The following is a 23,303-nucleotide window of genomic DNA, read 5'->3' as shown; positions in this document are numbered from 1 at the left end:
GAAACAATGCAATTTTTAATAAATGAACTGATTTTGCAAAACTAGTAATTTTCTGATCTTTATTTTCCACACATACAAGATCAGCCCAATATATACCTTGCCCACTTACAAAGTACATGATTTGAATTACAACATCAGCTTGTTCTTCCACAGTGCCATTTAAACTTTTTACAAGAATAAGATGGGTCTTGGATTTGAAAGTCGTAAGGAAAACTTTTAAATACTACATATACTAGAATATGGATCTTACTGATAATCAGCGTGCGCATCAGTTTCATTATCAGAAACACTTTGACTCCTGGTTATGTTCATAGGGAGTGCTGTCCAGCTTCAATATTGTAGTATGTGTTATCCTTCACATATTCCTAAAGCAGGATGTACGCTGTACATTTATATACAAGAGTTGGTTTGAGCACAGACATTGCAGTGTCATGCTTTTATTCAAAATCACGATGCCACTTTCCCTTCATTACAGTCACATATGGCATCTAATATGCAATATATTGCTTTGCAAATGCAAATAATTGTTGCAGGCCGGCCTTCATGATATAATGAGATGGCATATATTGCACACACTTTTTTTTTAAAGAAAAGGTTTATCATAAATATACAGACCAATATATGACATTGAAGAACAGGAAGCAAAATGGAAACAGTGCCCTTGCATAAAGATCGATCCGCTTGGCGGCCGATGGGATGACTGGCTTGGGAGGAGGCGGCTTCTTGCTGTTTTTTGCCTGAGATTTCCCCAGCGCATTGTTGACTTCAATGGGCTTTCCGTAACAGTCATAGTTTGACAGTTCAAAATCTCTTGGTAAGCTTCCGACAATGCTGAAATCATTGGATCTTAGGTCAGATTTCGAAGTGCACACTTTTTTGCATCGGGTCTCCCCAACCTATTGAAACAAACAGCATTTCAGAAGTCAAGAGTTACTTAAGTGTTTCAGTACAGGACGTTCTTAGCTATCATGCAAAGTAATATATGGGTAGAGCTGCACCTTGAGACTTGCGGCTAAGGCTGCAATCCTAATCCCACTTACCTAGGAGTAAACCGCACTGAATTCAATAGGACTTACTTCTGAGTAGACATCGTTAGGATTGCACTGCAAATTTACCTGGACTGGGACCTATGCAGGGCATTTTGTATGGGATTGTTAAACAACTATTTTGGTATGGGGATTATTTTTATTTTTGTTTGCAGTAATTCAAAGAAGGTATTTAAAAAACCTGCATAGCACACAATAAAAACCAAAAATGCTAATTCTAGAACCTTGAGATCACATAAGAATTGTTCTGGGATTAGACAGGACTGAAAAGAAAATATTTTTATTTCATTTTTATATGTTGTAGTAAAAGAGCAATGCTTTGCCCTTCTTCAAAGTTTTTTTCTTACCCCACCGCCCCCCAACATCTATTTAGAATCCAGTGTGAGTCTGTGTTATTGGTTCATTGATTAAATGTTATGTCCATTTGTGTCTACTGGGTGTCCATTTTGACACACAGCTAGTACTTTAAAAATGCCTTGGGACCAGGGCTGGCGCCAGGCATGCCAGGGCCCTGGGGCACCAGCCTGCCCTGGCACCAGCATGCATGCATGCGTGCACCTACCTACCTACCGAGTGGCGGGGGGGGGCAGGAGGTCAAGCAAGCGAGCGGACAGGCAGGGGCAACTCCCTCCCTGCGATCCGTGGCAGGGATCCTGCTGCAGATCGTAGCAAGGAAGCACTATTCCCCCATCCTACTGAGGGGGCCTTCAAGAGCCCCTGTAGGCCTGGCCACCCTTTGGCACCAGCCCTGCTTGAGAGTATGTTGGAAGGACTCTGCAGTGACTCCGATTGTACCTCTGCTCTGTTAAAGGTAAAGGTGTCCCCGCACTTATAGTGCGAGTTGTTTCCGACTCTTAGGATGACATCTTGCGATGTTTACTAGGCAGACCGTATATGGGGTGGGTTTGCCAGGTCTTTCCCCGGTCTTTCTTTACCCCCCAGCGTATGCCAGGTACTCATTTTACCGACCACGGATGGATGGAAGGCTGAGTGGACCTCGACCTCTTTTACTGGAGATTCTACTTCCTCCTTCTGTTGGAATCGAACTCCAGCCGTGAGCAGAGCTTCGGCTGCGTTACCGCCGCTTACCACTCTGCGCCACGGAGGATCCTACCTCTGCTCTGTTAATTACATGCAAATAAGATACATCAAACTGCCACTGTTCTAATGGATATTTCCTTGTATCATTTGTTTATTGATTTTAATTGTTTTATTGTACATCTTGTTTCATTTGTATTTGCATTTTAAACCACCCTGGTTTAAATATGATGAAAATGGAAATGGTCTGCCTTCAAGTCGATTCCAACTTATGGCGACCCTACGAATAGGGTTTCCATGGTAAGCGGTATTCAGAGTGGGTTTACCATTGCCTCCCTCTGAAGCTGAGAGGCAGTGACTGGCCCAAGGTCACCCAGGGAGCTTCATGGCCGTGTGGGGAATCGAACCCTGGTCTCCCAGGTCGTAGTCCAACACGCTAACCACTACACCACATTGGCTCTAAAATATGATGAAGGGTTATATATATATATATATAAATGCCTTAAATTTATGCCTGGCTCAATCAGATTCCATCCATCATAGTCTTCATGCTGAACACATTTTGTCATCATCAACAAGTCAGAGTTCTGAAGCCATCACAGTAATTGAAAATCTATGCTAATAAAGTCTCAAGCTGCTCAGCTGTAAATTACGCTTAACTATCTGAACAGCTGTAGGGTGGAAGTGTTTTTTTTAATGCATTGTGTGGATTTTCAGCAAATATCCATGACAACAAGTGAAGAAAGAAAACATGCAGAAACAATTATATGAATAGACAGTAACAGCCAGAATTTTAAATCTGTGCTGATTTGTATCAGAAGAAAGACTGGCAATTTCTCATTAGAGGTTTGAAAAGATACACAAGAAATAGTAATTTCTCTTTTGGGAGTGACTGTTTAAGGAGGAGTTTTCATCACCTTCAGGCATCTATTCATGATATGCCAAAGTGACTCTTTTCAGCAAATGCCCAGTTCAGCCATCAGCATATTAGATGTTGGACATTTAAACATACATTCCAAGCACATGCAGTGTAGATTGTTTTGCATATGAGGAAAGGCTATAATATTTGGGGCTACTTTATTTAAAAAAGCTGACTAATGTTATAATTGATTTTAAAGTATGCACAGCATGGAGAAATTGTTCATAACTAGAACGGGTAGCCAACATGGTGCCCTCCAGGTGTTGTTGGACTCCCAGTTCCCATCAGCCCCAGCTAGTATGGCCAATGGCAAGGAATGATGGGAACTGTAATCTGAAGGGGACCACGCTGGCTACCCCTAGTCTAGAATGTGAAGAAAAAAAACCCCTATTCATAGGGTCACCATAAGTCGGGATCGACTTGAAGGCAGTCCATTTCCATTTTTTTCAATCATGCTAAGCATATGTAAATGACCATGGGAGGGAGGAAGCATGGGCTGCAGTGGGCAGGAGAGGAGGAAGCAGGAACAGGGGAGGGGAGGAAGAAAGGAGGAGGAAGGGAGAGGGGAAGGAGGGGAAATGCAGTTCGGATCATTTGCATGCTTATTGAGTTCAATGGGATTTACTGCTGTGCAATCATGCTTAAGATAGCTAAAACTGACCGGGGGGGGAGGGGAGGGGAAGGAGGAGGGGGAAGGAGGGGATTTTTTCTTACCTGTAAAGTGCTGATGTGCACAGGGGTGCCTGTGCCATTCACAGTATTCTTTGCAGCTGCATTCACACCTTTTCCTTCCGCTTGCTCTGCCTTGGCAATTTTTGCCTTTTCCGCTTCAATTTTCTTTGGGTTGTTTAGCATGACTTGAACCACAGCATACTCAACCAGTGACGCAAACCCAAAGAGAAGGCACGCAATCAGCCATACATCTAAGGCCTTCACATAAGATACTTTGGGGAGTTCAGCAGCAAGGGTAGTACATTCGGATGCCAAGTTGAGCACCGAAAAGATACCTAAGGGGGTGGGGGTAGACAAAATCCAAAAATGTAATAAAAACCTTCCTGCATTACTGGCCCTTTCCCTCTGTGCTGCCCTTCAAACATTTATGCTGCTAGGTTCTAAATGATGACATTTCCTAAAAAGGAACAGGACTTCCTAATGTACCACATGTGTTTTGCAGGAGATGAATATGGATGTACATGGTGAATTATGGCTTCAGTTACACGCACTGATCACATAATAATTCTGAGCACATATATGGCAGTGATGGCTGGGAATAGTTTCACTGTTGCAAACAACTCTGTTTATCATGGCACATCTACGCCTTTTTTTCCTGATCAATGCTGATTCTTACCATCAATCGAATGGTATTTTAGATGTCACAAAATGATGGAGTAATATGGAAATGGAATGGCAGTCGGGTGGCTATCTCTGCTCCGAAGTTCCCTGCAGGGAATGTAACAGTCAAGGTGGTTGTCTGTATGGATACTAATTGTATACATCACAAACAGCCTAAAGCATCTATCATTGAGAACTCCACCACTGTTTTGCTTCCTTTAAAAATATGTGTTAAATTTAACCATTGTCTGCCTCTGTCAGTAAAATGCCAAGGATATTCATCACTGTAGAGCTACACTCCATAGTCTTCAAACACCTTAATAGCCATTTAAAGTTTGAAAACTAACTTCAGTCAATGGATTTTAGAAAAGAGTGCAGCTTGGCCTTTCATCACTTTGTTCAACAGGGCAGCTAAGGTCACTGTGGCCTGCTGCTACTTCCCATTTATATAGCACCACCATTGCTTACCTAGCATCATTAGGTAGAGGCCCTGTGGGTGCATACTAGGGTTCACTGAGGCCCATCAGAAAACCAACTTACACCTAAAGCCAGGTTCGTGCTTGGCAGGTGCTAGTGTGGCTTGCCCAGAACCTACTATCAATCCTGTCCATAATGCAACCACTTACAAAATGAGAAAAAAAAAACAAAAAAAAAAAGAGAAAAAAGTTCTCTGGGTTCTTGCTGCAATACTTGCTTGAGACTTGCCAAAATCTACGACTGGAATTTGTGGTTACAGCATTTCATCACCCCACCCTCCCATATTGTCATGAATTGTCACCAATCATTGGAGAAATCCCATATATTTCCCTTGGCTAAGGTTTAAATACCTGTTATTCTACCCTCACCCCAAAACTGTCAGTGTTTTACTCACGGTTTCACTTAAGATCATCAGTTGTGATTTAGTGAGCTGATACAGGAACAACCTGTTTATAGGTTATAGATCTTGCCTTTTAAAAAGTGAAGAGACATGTATGGGACTGAAAAAGAGAAGAGTGGGATGAAAGTGAAGAGCATGCCATGAGAGGTAAGTTGCCTTCAGTATCCAATGAAATCTCTTGCTACTGAAGTAACCACAAAGGGGACAAGTGACATTCAGTGGTTCTGACAATAGGTGAAAACACAGGTTACCCAGGGGCACTCTTGCAGCGCTTGCATCAGGATTGATCCAAAACGATAGCCATGAAAGGACGACAATTAGCAGTGTGGGAGCATAAACGCCCATCATGTAAAAGCCCACTTGTCTTCTTAAAGTGAAGATCACTTCTACGCATGTGTAATAACCTTTGGAGAAATAATACATACATTTGAGTACTCATTTTTCTGCAAGTCCCAGCTCTCAGATATGAATGTAGGCAACCTGCTCTACTTTTCTTCATATTATTTCAAAGGAAGCTAGATCAAACTTTGAACCTGCCCTAATTAGAGTTTAAATACATTTCGGGAGAAAAAAATATTGAACAGGAAGAATATCTGTTTCAAGCGAACACATATCCACCTATCCTTTTAGATCACAAATCACTATCCAGTTTTGTGGGTTTATTTATGGCAAAAAAATCCATGAATCCTGTCATTTCTAGAAGCAGATTTATTTCTGATCTTAAAAAAATAAAAGCCCACAGAAGGCTTTTATGCCAATGGTTCCCAAACATTTCCCCCCACAGACTACTTGAAAATTGCTGAGGGTCTTGGTGGACCACTTAATGATTTTTCTGCCTTTTGTAGCAATTGTAATGTACTGTGCTAGATGCTGTATGATTTTAATTGTATTTTTACAGACACTCCGTGGACCACCTGAATTAAGCTTGTGGATTAGCTCTGGCCCATGGACCACATTTTGGGAACCCTTGTCCTATGTCAAAAGAAGTACAGGTTGATACTGGATTTCTGGAAGTAAATAACACATTTGCAGGGAATTGAATTAATGGAAAAAACTGAGGCAACTAAAAACAAACATACAGAGCTACCCAGATCCCTTTATAACCAGAACCCTATATAGATTATTTGAAAAGGAGCGGATTATTTCTAATCTTATTAGTGCACATGAAATGCTGTGTCATATTTAGCATCTTGTCTTAACTCAGATGTAAAATTTAAGTTTGGAAATGCAAGTGCCAAAGTAATAACGGGCAGTGCATCTAGCAGTCCTGTGTATTCACTACAGAATTTAAGCAGGAATTCTTTCAACCATGGACAAAGCAATCCTAAACCCCAGATCTGCTGTCTGGAGGAGGTTAAGATCGAACATTTCCTCTCCACTGGCACAGAAAATGACTGCTGGCAGAAGGGGTCATATCCACTGCTGAGGCCCCCACTATGCTTGCAAAAAGCTCCATGGGCATAGATCCACCAATAGTGGTATTCACACTAGTTGTATTTGATGTCAGGCTTTGAAACAAGATATTCCAGATGTATGGCAGAGGCAGTCTTGGATCTGCTGGATCCAGAGCCCCCGTTTCCCCAAGGGCCCCCAGGATCGGGCCCCTTACACACACCAGCCTGGAGATGTAGAACAAAATGGGAATGCATCATCTCCCACCTACTGCCCTGGCTGGGCTTTGCAAGTGGTGGATGATCAACCACTTTACTCCCCATCCCATCCCACTTTGATTGAGCACCATAACTGCACTATCCAAGGGTAGCTTATACATTATATTTCTGTTTGTGGTTTCTGACATTGAGAAAAGTAAGTGCATGTTCTCTCTCATGCAGGTGTTAAGTGCTATCAGGAGTGTATAAAAATAACAAAGAAACACCACAATAATTAATTGTGGCTTAGGATCAGGTTATCTTAAAAGACCTCTTCCATACAAACCTGACTGTGCATTAAGTTCTGTTGGAAAGGCTCTCCTCTGGGTCCCAACATAAAATATATGGTTGCTTGGAATTGGGATGACGGCCTTCCCCGACTCAGTGACTAGAATGTAGAACTCCTTGTCAAGGGAGGCCTGGTCTTTCCACCAGCTTTTCTTTCGACAAGCATTTGGCCAATGGAACTGTTGATGTTTGTTACATTCTCTCTTTGAAACGTGTACTATGAAACATTAGCTATCCTTGTCTTTCTTAAATTGTTTTTTTTTTAATTGCATAGTGAACTGGTTTCAGGGTTTCTTAAGACCACAGTGAGGTATACATCTTCCTAATACATCAACACTGGATACAATTATGGTGCAAAGATAGGACCACTCCCATAAAAGTGCAAAAAAAATTTGAGACACGAATCTACATTCTACATCAGAGGAAGCCAATGAGGTGCCCTCAAGATGTTGCTGAATTTCAACTCCCATCAGCCAAGAATGACAAATGGTCAGGGACAGCTGTTGATACAGTCCAACAACATCTGGAAGGCACTACATTGGCCATCCTTCTTCTGTGTAGATGGCCCACTAGAAATACCAGGAATCTTTGAATAATAATACAAATATGGAGCTGCTGGAAAATAAAACATGGAGCCCAAGCTTTTTCTCCACTATGATATCTCATTTTAGAGTGCTCATGTTTTCCATCAGTTTGTGATTAATCTGTAAGCAATCATTTAAACATTAATTCAAGCCAATACCTTTCTAAAAACAAAACGAAAAGTCAGAGTGACAGATTATCATCATCACTATATACTACAGGTAAATGAAGCCTGGCCATGTCACCAAATTCATGAATGAATAATACTACATACCAGTGCCTTTGTAGTATTTGGTACAGTTGCCATATTCAATATCTTCTTTCTTAATGTCAAATTGTGGCAAAGCGATTTTCTCTAGCTGAACAGGATCACCAGATTGCCAGATAAATCTTAAATCATCAGTAGTGTAACCAACTAGGTGTTTTTTGGGGGAAAAGGATAAAGAGATTAAAAAATAACAAATGCAATAACCAAAATACAAAGAATTAATCATGCCGTCTCTTAAATTGTCTTAGAACATGGCAGCTTAGTTATTAATGGGTATTCTTCATGCTGATCATATCTCTGTGCTGCTGAAACAGCTCCACTAATTTCCAGTTTGTTTAAAGTGCAGTTTTTTTTACTTGCAAGTCCATCTCTGCTATCTTTTCGGTGCCTCTTGAAGACTTTCCTCTTTCAACAAGCCTTTTAGGTTGAGACCTATCCCAGTCTGCATCTGTGTTCGAATTGCTTAGTAAGTTTTTTTAATAATGCTTTTAACCCTTTTTTAAAGTTTGTTTTTTAAAAAATGTTTTTAACGCTGTTTTATTGATTCATTGATTGATTGCTTGCACTTGTATACCACCCCATAGCCGAAGCTCTCTGGGCGGTTTACAGCAATCAAAAACATTAAAGCAAATATACAATTTAAAACATATATTTTAAAAACAATTTAAAACACAATTTTAAAATTTAAAACAATATAAAAACAATTTAAAAATTGTTTTGTTTTAATGTATTTTAAGATCTGTTTTTATGATGTTTTAAAGTTTTTTTAGTGCTTTGTTTGCCGCCCTGGGCTCCTGCTGGAATACAAATTAAATAATAGATAAATAAAATATGCGGGCCTGGTACCAGGGTATCTGAAGGATCTTTCCTTTTGTTAAGACTGTCCTCTGAAACCACGTTCCAAATGCCTCCTTCAGAATTTAAGTATGTCTCTACTGGGGACAGGTCTTTCTCCATTTTGGCATCCTGCCTGTGAATATCCTCCCCAGGGATGTTTGTCAGTTTTTAATATAGATTTATTTTAGCCACATACAAACTATTTTATTTACCAAGAGCTGTTGACAGGTAGGAATTAAAAGCTTTTTTAAAATCCTCTTCTGGATAAGGAATTGGTTAAGAAGCAGAAAGCAGAGAGTAGGAATAAACGGACAGTTCTCCCAATGGAGGGCTGTAGAAAGTGGAGTCCCTCAAGGATCGGTATTGGGACCTGTACTTTTCAACTTGTTCATTAATGACCTAGAATTAGGAGTGAGCAGTGAAGTGGCCAAGTTTGCTGTCGACACTAAATTGTTCAGGGTTGTTAAAACAAAAAGGGATTGCGAAGAGCTCCAAAAAGACCTCTCCAAACTGAGTGAATGGGCGGAAAAATGGCAAATGCAATTCAATATAAACAAGTGTAAAATTATGCATATTGGAGCAAAAAATCTTAATTTCACATATACGCTCATGGGGTCTGAACTGGCGGTGACCGACCAGGAGAGAGACCTCGGGGTTGTAGTGGACAGCACGATGAAAGTGTCGACCCAGTGTGCGGCAGCTGTGAAAAAGGCAAATTCCATGCTAGGGATAATTAGGAAAGGTATTGAAAATAAAACAGCCGATATCATAATGCCGTTGTATAAATCTATGGTGCGGCCGCATTTGGAATACTGTGTACAGTTCTGGTCGCCTCATCTCAAAAAGGATATTATAGAGTTGGAAAAGGTTCAGAAGAGGGCAACCAGAATGATCAAGGGGATGGAGCGACTCCCTTACGAGGAAAGGTTGCAGCATTTGGGGCTTTTTAGTTTAGAGAAAAGGCAGGTCAGAGGAGACATGATAGAAGTGTATAAAATTATGCATGGCATTGAGAAAGTGGATAGAGAAAAGTTCTTCTCCCTCTCTCATAATACTAGAACTCGTGGACATTCAAAGAAGCTGAATGTTGGAAGATTCAGGACAGACAAAAGGAAGGACTTCTTTACTCAGCGCATAGTTAAACTATGGAATTTGCTCCCACAAGATGCAGTAATGGCCACCAGCTTGGATGGCTTTAAAAGAAGATTAGACAAATTCATGGAGGACAGGGCTATCAATGGCTACTAGCCGTGATGGCTGTGCTCTGCCACCCTAGTCAGAGGCAGCATGCTTCTGAAAACCAGTTGCCGGAAGCCTCAGGAGGGAAGAGTGTTCTTGCACTCGGGTCCTGCTTGCGGGCTTCCCCCAGGCACCTGGTTGGCCACTGTGAGAACAGGATGCTGGACTAGATGGGCCACTGGCCTGATCCAGCAGGCTCTTCTTATGTTCTTATGTTCTTAAGCAATCTGATCTTAACTGCTGCTTTTGGTATTAGTGTGTCTCTATTGCTGCGTTTGGTTTTTAACTGCAAATTATTAGGGGTTTTAGGTTGCAATCCTATGCCCACTTACCTGGGACTAAATTCTGTTGAACTCACTTGGACTTACTTCTGACATATATATATAGGTTTGCACAGTTATATTGGCTCAAAGATTTTATGCTCACTGCCTTCAATAATTCCTTAATCTGAAATGCTGACTATACATTTTAAAAAATAAATAATAGTTTATATGGGATATTCAGATCAGTATCACTAAAACACATCAGATGAAATTTGACAGAGCAAAGGGAAGTCCTACTGAGTTCAATGTGGCTTACCCCCAAGTAAGTGTGCAAAGGATTGCAACCTTACAGTACAATCCCATACATGTCTACTCAGAAGTAAGTCTCACTGAGTTCAATGAGAAGTAGGTCTCATTGAGTTACCAGGTATGTGCGCATAGGATTACAGCCTTAGTTTCACCAAGACTGTAATTCTAAATACAGGAAACCCCATTGGATATAGTGGGAATGACTTGTGTAAATATCGCACCACAGATTAACTTTACTGAACTCAGGTTGTGTCTGTTTTATTGGCTATGTCTTACTGACTACTGGTTATGAAATGCACCTTTTGGCCGGGAGAAAAAAAGAGCTGCTTAGCAAGGATGAAGACTCTCCTGCAAAGTTTCAAAAGCAATTTGCCATGTTGGGGAGCAGGAATGCTGTTTGAAAAACAAATCTAAAGTCCACTTGGCAGCAGTATAAGGTGGTCAGGTGGAGACACCATCCCAACACTGGCATAGCTGCTGTTTCCCAGGATGGCGATGGGGTCCAGTGGGGCTGCCCAGCTGCACCAAAAGGAGTGTCCCTGCAGCACTCCCATCAGAGCAGCCGTATGCCCCTGACCTCTCCACTGCTGCAGGCTAGCCGCATCCAAATACGCAGTGATGCTTGTGTTGGGAGTGGGGCCATGTTTGTCCGGCATGACTGTATTCTCTGAGCAATTTGTGATATGAAAACTCTGGATTTCATAAGTATCTCTACTGAAACTACACCATGATCCTAAATGCATTTGGCAGTTGTAAATTCTATTGAATTCAACGGAGCTTCCAAGCAAATAATTTTACGATCAAGGCTGTGCAGCCCAATTGTATGCACATTAACTTGGAAGCAAGTCCCACTGAGTTCTATGGGACCTACTCCCAGATAGGTATGCATAGGATCAGAGTGAATTTAATAGGGGGAAATTCTAAAAGACAAAGACCAATGAAAATGATTTTATGAAACAATTTTAAAAGTCCACATTAAACAGTATTGTGTACTGCATATTCTTGTTCCACTGCTAGGCACGAGATGTAGTGACTATTTTTATGCCCAATCCGATTTACATACAGCTCTCCAACTGCATCTTGCAACGCTGCGTATCCATAGGAAACAAGGTCAAGTCCAACGGGCAGGAGAGAGTAACCGATAACCTGGAAATATAAACCGAAAACTTGTAAGCAATTCAAAATAACGTCCAAGTTAAGGAGGGAGGTTATTGTTGTTGTTTGCCTTCATGCTATTAAAGGTAGTAGATCAGTATATAGCACAGTCATGTAAAGATCTGCTCCACAATATCTTTCTGCTCTAATGGAGTTTCATTGCAATGTTATGAGCACACAGAAAACACATCCTTCACTACAACATTCTGTTGAACTGGAACATATTTTTGTTGGTTTTAATAATGTACATTCAAAGTATGTAAAAGTCACATGGTGGCAGAGGCTGATCCTTGTGCTTCTCTTCCAAAACTGAAGAGAGGAAATGGGCAAATGGATTGACGCCATGCTGCTCTCTCCCCTGAACACGGATGAAGTGCCACTCACAGCCAAGCCATGAGCTCCTTTGAGAGGAAGGGCAGCATATAAATTATTATCATTATTATTGATGGTGATGATGATGTCAGGTCTGGCTTCCTTCTGCCAATACCCCTTAAAACATAAAGGAGTCAGAGTCACATGTACAGACCTGCATAGCAGCCTGTCCCAGCTCTGTGTCAAGCTGCACATGCACCTAACCCAGTATTTGGCTGACTACAGATGCAGCTTGACCAGATCGCCCAAAACAGTCTGGTGGGCCAATGTCCACAGATTGGAGGTTCCCAACTTCTGTTATAGAGCACCATGTGGGGCCAATCATTATTCAGCCCAAGTGAGCAGACAAGTCTTTTACACGGTATTGTTCATACAGATTGTTAAATCAGGGGCTCGGAGTTGCTCCACAATACTCCATTTGTGAAAAAAAGGACCTTAGAATCATAGAGGTGGAAGGGGCCTATAAGGCCATTGAGTTCAACCACCTGCTCAATGCAGGAATCCAAATGAAACCATACCAGACAGGTGGCTGTCCAGCTGCCTCTTAAGTCCCTCTGATGTTGGAGAGCTCACCACCTCTCTAAGTCATTGGCTGCATCGTCATACCGCTCTAACAGTTAGGAAGTTTTTCCTGATGTTCAATTCTGGCTTCCTGCAACTTGAGCCCATTATTCCATGTCCTGCACTCTGGGATGAATTATCTGTATCTGAGCACTAGTTACATGTGCTTTAATTAGCACCATTTTACTTTGAAATAAACAGACCAAAAGAAAAACACTTTGCAGTTTGGACTAAAAAGAAAATTGTGGTTATGGAAGATTTCCTTGGTATGACCTTATTTTAGTTATGCCACTTTACCCAAGATTCTTGTATTGCTTAGAATGCCTTAGAAATCCATAGAGACCAGTGAGATGAAATGCTAGGAAGGCAGGAAAAGGAAGCTACCACTAAGTGGAGACTAAGGTGTCATTAAGGAGATGCAAGATGGTGGTAAAGGTAGGAGATGACTGGAATTGGCAGCCTGTACTCCTAGACTAGCTGTGCTCCTAGCAAGTTAGTATGTGTGCATGATGCTGATTCTAGCCACACCTTGCCTTCACTAACATGATGTGTCTCCCATCGGAAAGAACATTTGGTTCCTGTCTCCCTGCTTTTCTATCACACCATTTCAGTGGCTAACATTGTCAGATGTTGGCATGTAACTAACACTGAACTCCACTTAGTCTTCCAATATGTGGCCTACATTGTGCAGTTAGCTGCGTATCTGACCAACTGTAGGTTCACATTTTACACTGAACACAGGTATAAGCTATCTCTACACATGTACAAGTGTTTATGTGAAAGAGTGAACACTTGTTGATTTACACAGTTCAACTAGTGTGTATACAAGTACACAGGCTGTACACTCATTGAACATTAAATGTGAGTAGCTGTACGAGTTTTCAGCTCAATTATTTGTGTACCACGGGTACTCACTGTATACTCATTGAATGTAACATGTGGACAACCTCTGTGACTTCCCAAATCCAGTGGTTCATATCCTCAGAAGGGCAGGTTGCACCTGCTATATCGCGTGAGACTAACAGCCATTCTAACTAAGAATTTTCAAGGATGCATTCGAGTTCACTGACACATAGCAGCTATACTTTACATCATTACTGAGAAACTACTCATAAGCATTATCTGTTTATTATGCTTATAAAAGAATTTTAAAAAAACCGAATATGCACCCCATACCTGCTCAATTAATAAAGCAGTGACTTTTGTTCATTCAAAATCCAGAGTAAAGCTTTGCAGTTGAAAATAAAAAGTACCTCATGCTGACCAGCACATCTCCATCACGGAATATAAAGAGAAGGATATTTTCTTGAGTGACATCATGAAAGTTTGCATTCTTTTCATTTGCAAAGAATAGATCCGGCTTCCACAGACATTTGAACATGGTGGGATCCACTGTTAATGATTCAGATCCCTTCCAGTCACTGGGCAGTTTAAGTCGAGGATCGTTCCACTTTTGTCTTAGGAAAATGTTAACTCTATAATCCTGTTGGAAATGTATTATAAATGTCCATCAGACTGGCAGGAAAATGGCAACATACAAAAATGAAATCAAGAAGCATGTTTCGACAGTTCATCTCTAATTTTCACTATAAAAAACTATTTGTCTTTCAGTCAGACTTGGGACTTCGCCTAACTCGTGGTGTTCTGTTCATAAAAGATGTTCCAGAGACCTGGGGTCTTTTGTGCTCCACAGACTGATGTTTTTATTTGAATCAGAATGCAAACCATGAATAAAAAAAGGACAGGAAAAGCAACTCAAGAGGATTGTCCAGTGCCCTCTTAGCCAAGAGCATCACTCTCTTGCTGGAGGGGGGAGATTCAAAAAGCATCAATGGAGATGAGAACATCATTATTTGTCATACAGAGGGGTGGAGTTTTAACTCAAGAAATAGGTAGGCCCCCATGAATGATAGGAGATATCCAGCACATCATGTCAAATTGTGGTTTCTTGTTGGCCATCCTAAAGCCTGCTGTAGCTAATTGTATGTATAATCTTTTGATTAAAATAAAATTTAAAAAATAAACTGAAAGTTAATTTTCTAAACATTTATATTGTTATCTGTGAACCTAACACCGTAGACAGCTAAGTACTGAGACCCAAAGATAATAATAATTATAAAGTCTGGGCCCACATTTTCAAATAGTTAGGTGAGACAGGTCTGCCTGGGCCAACCCTGAATTCTATCCTGAATGATGAAGCATATATGTAAAAATCCATGGAGATATTGTTTAAAATGAATTTTATAATGGGTGGGGCATGATATCTATAGAGAAAACTGACCACCAGTTTATATGGACATTGCCTGAACCCTATCATCCACGCCCCCCCCCTAAAAAATGTTGTTCTTGAGTGTTCATATTGAGTACTTGAAAACTCCTAAAAGCTTTCTGGGTAGCAGACTTGCAATCAAAAATGCCAATTTTATTGCTATTTCCCCTTCTTTATCCCCTCCCTCTTCCCCCCCCAAAGCATTATATATTTTTGTAACAGGGTTTTAAAAAAGTTAGTTAATTAATTATATTTACAAAAAAATATAAACCGCTTAATAAATAGAAATCTAAGCAGTGTACATAAAACAATACAGAACTATTATCAGTAATACACAGATAAAATCAGCAAACATTAAAAACAAGCATGAACATTAAAAATATTTGGTATATTTATTTTGTCTCCCATTGATGGGTCAGTAACAATGCCCCGCCCATGAGTGAGAAAGGGCCCTTAAGCAGTGGGACATAGGGCTGGTTTCTCACTGATGCTGCATGCGTGACCACCAAGTGCATTGGAATGGGAGGATCATGGATAGGGGGCATAGTTCTGCTACTCCCTCATGCATTCATTTAATGTGAGAGGGGTTCATGCACCTACAGCACACTGAGCTCTCCATGCCTCATCCTTCCCCCTCTCTTCTTGATAAGTGGCAGTGATGCTCGGTGTTGGGAAGCCAGGTGCACACCTTGCTGGCACAGCCTAATGACTGCTGCTGCCATCTAGTGAAGACAATTCTGTTTAGGTAGGCTTTTTATTACCCTTTAAACCTTTGCCAATGTTTTAATCATCTGCCATGCTGTTTCCTATCTTCTGGCTTTCAATTGTTTTTAATTGTCTTAATTGTTAATAATTATCTTATTGTATTTTATTTGATTGTTTTTAGCTGCCTTCAGCACTATTTTGTTTAGAGGAAAAATAAATGGTTTAAGTTATGTGGGTATAAATTATCTTAATAAGCCAACAAGCAAGTATTCAGAAAACGTGCGTCTTACCATAGTTGTCTCTTGTATTGATCCAAAACTGTTAATGAAAATGTTGACTGCTACATCAACTGGAATTCCTAAAATAATGTAAGAGAAAATGAGTCTCAAAGTTGCCAACAAATCCAATTTCCATTTTTCTTATTTATGCTCTAAAACCATTATTAAAATATAAATAGGAACGGGCATAGACCTATTTCTAGACTTGTGTGGTATGAAGGAAGGCAGAAGAAGTGGGAGGAAAAAATTAGAGCTACAAGTCATGACTGAATACTAAGGATTGCATCCTATGTTAGTGCTGCTCAGAGTAGACCCACTGAAATGAATGGATATGACTAACTTAGGTCTATCAGTTTGAATGGGTCTACTCTAATTCAGTTGCGATACAAACCCAGATGTACATGTAAAAGCAAGTGCAATAACCCCTACTAAACTACACAAGTTCAATTTAAAATTTAAATTTAATTGGTGGGTGGGTGGATAGCAATCTCTCTGAACCACCCTATTCACAATGTTCTTTCTCCATAACATGCATGGTATATTAATTTAGCTTGATTAAATGCACATTTAATTTGTGGAACATACAAAACAGTTGGATATTTAAGGGCTCAGAAAAATATTAGTGTTCTTCATGATCTCGTGACATGATATTTTAAAAAAAATTAAAGCAGCTGCAGAGATCTCAAACTTTAATTGGAACAGTGGCAACGGCTGTTTTCTAGATCTAAATCATTCTCATAGTAGCTGCTAATCCTGTTGGAGAGAAATGTACAGACACAATATAGGCATCTGTCTTTTTTCTTTGAGGAACCTTTGGGGTATCAGCACTTTAGATGGAGAAAATGACACAGGAGAATGGTTTACTTCCCTGCACCACCAAACAATGCTGTTCTGTCCAGAGGAGGTATGGATTTAAACATACAACATTTCCAGAAAAGTAGATTGCTGACCAACTGCACAATCTGATTACTTCTATTCAGAAGTAAGTACTCCCAAGTGCATACAGGATTGTAGCTCAAGTGGTTGGTGGAGCTGATCTTTTAACTTTGTAAACTATTTATTTTTAGCCAGGCTGAGATTAAAGGGCTCACTTGCCTCTCTGCTTATTGTGTACTGGAATCTCACTAGTCTCACTGTCTGTTAATGTCTCACCAGTCCACAGAATTAGGGAAATAAAATGTAATTGGTTGCTGGTGCAAATATATAAACGTTTTATGGAACCAACATCTAAACGGAAGTTGTTATACAACCAACCTTTGAAATTTGGTCTTATCCTAGGATCGTAACTAACCAGAAGTCTATTCAAGATGTTGCTGGTAGAATTTGCAGGCACTCTTGCAAGGTCTTCAGCTGATTGCTGTCTGTTAAAAACAAACTATTCTGGTTATTTCTGTTAGCAGCAAACAGTTGAACTTAGTATATTTGATTCAAGCTCTTCATATTAAACAAAAACAGTGTTGGGCATGCTTTTGTGATTTATTTAAACAAAAGATTCACACTTTTTCTTACAACATCTGAATCTAATACGCAAATCAAAAGTGAAAAATGTAATAAAATAAAACCCATTTTTCTTGTTAACAGAAAAGAAACAAGCAGATGCTATGTCAATGCAAAGTTCACATGGGTCACTCTTTCCCATTGGTTTTGAATTGGGCTCAGCTAGACTGTACAGAGTTGTTGTGAATATCTGCCTTCATAATGGGCATTTTAAAATTATTTCTGTTTCTGTCTTCAAAATCAAAGTGTATGGAAACAATAGTAGATGTAAACGTCTCCATAATTGTCAGGTTCACATGTCACGAACAAAATGTTGTATGTCTTCATTATTTAGCAAATGTCAGCACCTCCTCGAAAAAGCGATAAAAACAATGGGCATGATCTAGCCCTGGGTTCCCCAACGTGGCACCTGTGGGCACACCAGCATGTTCAGACAGCCCCTTGGTGCCCACCAAAGCCCCCTGCCCTCCCAGCTTTTAATTAAAACACAAATTGAAGGTTTGGTGGGTTGTTTGGTTGGGATAGATGTTGCCCTTTGGGGAGGATTCTGACCATCACCAGTTTTCCTTGTTTGAAATTGTTATCTTGTGTCTCCCCTTATTCTTGTTAGACTTCCAAATGTGCCCGTGGGCACAAGTGGGTTTCCTTTGCACAAGTGGGAGGACATCACTGGATGTCATCCATAGTGTATTAATATTGCTTATTTGAACTCTGTCTTACTTCAGAGGAAAACTATAAGGGTTCTAATTCAACTAAGACCTACTCAGAGGAGACCCGCTGAAATTAATGACCCTAAGGTAGTCATGTTTATTAACTTCAATGGGTCCACTTTCTTGCGTGCTATCTCTTGTTGTGAAATGTCAAAGTACAGGCAATTTCTCTCATTATACACAGGTACTGTACAAAAATGTAAGAAACATACGAAGGGCAGAGATACTGCTTCTTTTTCCCTTTCCCTTTCTTTGAAGATTTATCTTTGGAGTAGACTTCTTCAGCACATAAGGAGAAAAAAACAAATGCAAGAATCACCAGGAAAAACTTCATCGTGGGGACTTTTGAATCCAGAATAAAAGTTGACCTATGATAGATAAGAAAAATATTAATGAGGCTGAATGTGAAAAACAGGAAAAACTTCATACTAAGGAAGGAAACAGCTTTTAATCATTGTAAACTCTAAACACATATCCAATGATAGGCTGCAATCCTATTCCCATTTACCTGGCAGGAACTCCCACTGAATGCAAAGGGATTATTTCAGAGTAGATAGGTATAGATTGCACTGATAATTGATGTAGATTTTGCATGACTTAAAAATGTTTGGATTTATAAATTAGACAGATTTACTGGCTGCAATCCAGTATAGTGTTAGGCATGATTAAGCCCGGTGAAATCACTCTGCATTGGATCATGACCACTGTGTTCTAATTCTTCCCATAAACATTTGAGCATGCATTCATCATGAAAATCAGCTGAGTAAAAAGGCAAGTAAGGTAGAAGGACATGACAGAGGCGTGTAAATTATACATGGGATGGAGAAGGTGAATAGGCTTCTCTCATAATACTAGAACTCTGGGACATCCAATGAAGCTGAATGTTAAGAGATTCAATACAGACAGAAATCCTTTCTCATACCATATGCAAACTATGGGATTTGCTATCGTAAGGTGTAGTGATGGCCACCAATTTGGATGGCTTTCAAAAGGGTTCGGGCAAATTCATGGAAAATGAAGCCATCAATGGCTACTAATGATGGCTATTACCTCCAGCATCAGAGACTGTGTGCCCCTGAAGACCAGTTGCTGGGGGTTATGAGTAGGAGAGTTCCAATGTAATGTCCTGCTTGTGGGCGTCCCCATAGGCATATGGATGGCCACTGTGTGAACAGAATGTTGGACTAGATAGGCCTTTGGCTTGATTCAGGAGGGCTCTCCTTATGTTCTTATGTTCCTAAATGAGCAACTGCATAATGGTTAGTAATTTTTAACTATAGACCTAGGGTTGATATGTTCGCAGAACAAATTTACATCTTCCAGAAGAAGCTTCATACATGGAAACCGACCTAGATGTGCTTCCCAAACACTAAATCCACATATGTTGCCATATACATCTTTATAACACGTAATGGAGTCCTCAACATGAAATCCTTTTAACTGTTGCACTAAGACATGACACACAAACCCAGGCCTTCTCCTTCCAATTGTTATTTTCACAACTGGTTCCATTAATATCAGTGGGAAGCGTTGGTAATGAGTGCCCAATTAAGACATCACACTAGACCATGTGCCTTTGCTAACAATGAATTACACATCCAAACTTGCCACTGTTATTACTAGCCTTGCATTTACTACCCCATTTACAAAGCAAAAGAAACAGCATGTGTTGTCTGCACCACTGAGAACATTTATTATCACACTATATTTGCATAGCATCTTGTTTAGTGAATATTCCCTATCAACATAATGAATAAAGAATGGCTTCCTAACAGAACTAAGCATTTATGTTCAACACCAAATACTGCTTGTCTGCTCCTAGCTACACTAACTAAAGGGGGGGGGAATCTTTGCATTTTATGATCTCCGCAACATAAGCAGGGGTGTTTTTGTTTTTTTTTTTAAAAATCCAGGCTTCACTCTAGAGAGCAAGTGACTGAACCTTATAGCACCAAGTGCATTTTTTAATTTTCCCCTCTTATTCTAGATGCAGGGGCTGGGCACATTTTTCTTGAAAGCAGAACGTTATTTCTATCCCTTCAGTCGCAGCAACAGAACATAAGAACATAAGAAGAGCCTGCTGGATCAGGCCAGTGGCCCATCTAGTCCAGCATCCTGTTCTCACAGTGGCCAACCAGGTGCCTGGGGGAAGCCCGCAAGCAGGACCCGAGTGCAAAAACACTCTCCCCTCCTGAGGCTTCCGGCAACTGGTTTTCAGAAGCATGCTGCCTCTGACTATGGTGGCAAACATTCTTGTCTTCCTTCCAAGAGCAACAGAAGAAGCATCTTCTTATGCCCAGATCAAGAGCAGCAGGGGCTCCCAGCCAAATTATGAGACATGGTACTTTCCATTCCCACAGCCTAGCTACGATCACAATGGCGGTTTTCCCCTGCCGCAGCAGTGGTAGAAGTGGTGGTGCTTCCCCTGTCCCCCCAGTATCACAGCAGCAAGGTCTCCCTGCAATCCTCCCCTGCATTCACTACCAAGGGACCTTTAATACGCTCCCTCAGCGTATTAAAACGTCAGCAGTTATTGCTGGGGCAATAAAAACCCCGAACTGTGCAGGACATCCATATAGCTGCAAACGCCAAACAACGCTAGGCGCGCACACCACACTCTTCACTGAAGCAAACACTGTAGAAACGAATTTGAAGCAAGCAGGCTGAGTGGTCAGCCTGCATAACCTTGGCAACAGGTGTCCACATTAACCTCTGCCATTACCGGGCTCTGCTTGCCCTCCTCTTTCTCTCATCTAAGCAAAAAGGCCGCTGCGCACCAGGGCGCTCTTGCCACAGGCGCTTTCTCGCCCACCGGGTGCCTCTTCTGAGGCGCAAACCACGACATCCATGCCCTCCAGACCTTCCCCAGTTGGAACTACCTCCGCCCCAATTCTCCAGCAAAAGCAAAACATTTCCTCTTGGACCAAGAGGCGTCTCCCGCCTCGGCAACCAGGGCTCCCCGGCTCCTTCCTCACCGGGAGCTCCCCAAATCCCTTCCCAACCTCGGCCGACCATGCAGAGCTCCGGAGGCAGCGCGGAAGCTGCGTCGGTGCTGGCCGAGGCAGTGAAGGAAGAAGGGAAGGGCGGCTTGGAGACGCCCACCGCGGCTTCTCCCCCAAGGCATATGCCATTCTTCCCTCTCCAAGCGGGCGCCAACGGAGAAGCCTCTCCCTTTCCCCAAGCTCAACGGCGCGGCCCTTTCTGGTGAAAGTCCGGGACCACTTACCACAAGCCGGGGAGAGGGGAAGAGAGAGAGAGAGGCCCGGGGTGCCGCTGCCACCCCCTCCACCCGCCTGGTTACAGCTGGAGATGGCGGAGCAGCCCGCAGCGGGCCATAGCCAAGGCGAGGCCCTCGAGCCGGCCCGAGGGGAAAGCAATCAAAACAAACCCTGCATTACCAAGCGGCCATTTTGCTACTGCGCATGTGCACGCTGCCGAGAAGAGGCGGCTAGGGAGCGTGTGCGGCCCCTCTGCACATGCGCAGTAGGGACGCGAAGCCCCAGAGAAGCCTTTGCCCTTGGTCGATTCTGCCCTCGCTCTCAATCAGCGGCGTCTTTGTTTATTTATTTATTTATCTATTTATTTATTTGTTGTTGTTGTTGTGTGCCTTCAAGTCGATTAAGACGTATGGCGATCCTATGAATCAGTGACCTCCAAGAGCATCTGTCATGAACCACCCTGATATCTTTAAGTGCGAGGGGATGCAAGGGCTAGAGTCAGGGAAAGGCTGTGCGAGTATATACATTTGTTCATCCCCCAAGCTCGTTTCCTTCATTCTTGAGCATCAGTGCTGTAATATTTATTTATTTATTATATGATTTATATCCTGCCCTTCCTCCCGGCAGGAGCCCAGGGTGGCAAACAAAAGCACTAAAAGCTTTAAAACATCATAAAAACAAACTGAAACACATTAAAACAAAACATCTTCAAAAATGTTTCTTAAAAAAATCTTTCAGAACATCCTCTAAGATTAAAAACATTTTTAAAAAGGTTTAAGAACATATTAAAAAGCAATTCCAACACAGACGCAGATTGGGATAAGGTCTCTACCTAAATGGCTTGTTGAAAGTGGAAGGTTTCAGTAGGCACCAAAAAGATAACAGAGATGGTGCCTGTCTAATATTTAAGGGGAGGGAATTCCAAGGGGTAGGTGCCGCTACACTCCTGATAAGATGGTATCTGCAGGAGGCCCTCACCTGCAGAGCGGAGTGATTGGCTGGGTATATAAGACGATCTTTCAGGTATCCTGGTCCCAGGCTATATAGCAGTATCAGAGTAATATTGCACAGGGGTTCGAAGGGGAGTATTAACTGGCATAGAGGTACAACAAGGAGAATTAAACCTCAGAATCTAATTGTATTCAGCTGGTGATGAATCACAAGCACCCCTTGTTGATCTGAAGCCTCCCCCCCCCATACAGTATCATATTGGCATGCATTTGACATGAAGGGGGCAGAGGGCATGTTCCAACAGCAAGCAGGGCCCAACCTGCCTTGACAGGGCAGACCCCTCGGCCTCTCCCGCAGCCCCCCAAAGGGATGCCATTCTCCCCCTCCCTCTCCAAGTGGGCACCCAGGAACGGCTCTCCTCTTCTGTGGCTGACTTTTTTTTTATGTAGTAACACGTGGGGACTAGTATGATCCTGCACTATGGTGGTGTTCTTCCCACAAAAGGGAAGGAGAGCCAATTAGATGCTTTACTTGTGTGAAACAGGGGATCAGATAAAAAGGCCTTTTGAGTCTTTCCAGCTCTGTGATTCTATGGGAAATCATCATAAAATGTTTCAGGGCTGTTTTTTCCAGTGCAAGGAGAACTGGGAAAGAATTTAACAGAGTTTGCATGCTGCTTAATCATAAAAAAACTCTAAGTGGTTTACATAAAATAATTGTGCAACCTGAATTTGCAAGTATGTAATTCTTATTCTTTGTTCAATTTATAACCTGCCCTTCCTCCGAAAGAAGCCTAGGACAGCAACTGAATCTCACCTGAAAATAACAGTTTGCAAGTGCCCTGAGTCTCTTGCACATCCTGTTTCTAATGTAACTTAGAATGTAGGATCTTCAGATCACTATTACACTGACATGCACTCACAAGCTGCTAAATTTATTT

The 23,303-nt window shown here is 41.5% G+C and overlaps 1 protein-coding gene across 5 annotated transcripts; it reads right to left on the bottom strand.

The window, feature by feature from the left end:
* Nucleotides 1–57: 57 nt before the first annotated feature.
* Nucleotides 58–21,603, bottom strand: LOC133390155 (glycine receptor subunit beta). Of its 5 annotated transcripts, XR_009764321.1 has the most exons (11): nucleotides 21,421–21,603; nucleotides 18,407–18,562; nucleotides 17,242–17,348; nucleotides 16,000–16,067; nucleotides 13,989–14,218; nucleotides 11,711–11,793; nucleotides 8,006–8,146; nucleotides 5,464–5,616; nucleotides 5,207–5,312; nucleotides 4,352–4,443; nucleotides 3,919–4,010 (listed from the first exon to the last, which is right to left on the bottom strand). XR_009764321.1 is itself a non-coding variant. In XM_061638132.1 (10 exons), the coding sequence occupies exons 2-10, from the start codon at nucleotides 18,526–18,528 to the stop codon at nucleotides 600–602; spliced, it is 1,494 nt and encodes a 497-aa protein (XP_061494116.1). In that variant the 5' UTR covers nucleotides 18,529–18,562; nucleotides 21,421–21,603; the 3' UTR covers nucleotides 58–599. The 5 variants fall into 5 exon arrangements, 1 of the variants encoding a protein (XP_061494116.1); XM_061638132.1 differs by lacking the exons at nucleotides 4,352–4,443; nucleotides 5,207–5,312 and adding an exon at nucleotides 58–896 and having other exon boundaries at nucleotides 3,718–4,010; XR_009764319.1 differs by having other exon boundaries at nucleotides 5,207–5,616.
* Nucleotides 21,604–23,303: the final 1,700 nt, after the last annotated feature.

The sequence above is a fragment of the Rhineura floridana genome, chromosome 8 (assembly GCF_030035675.1).
Source record: "Rhineura floridana isolate rRhiFlo1 chromosome 8, rRhiFlo1.hap2, whole genome shotgun sequence".
In the NCBI taxonomy this organism is placed as follows: Eukaryota; Metazoa; Chordata; class Lepidosauria; order Squamata; family Rhineuridae; genus Rhineura; species Rhineura floridana.
Note: the sequence above shows the minus strand (reverse complement) of the source record. Positions and strands in the feature narration are given on the sequence as shown.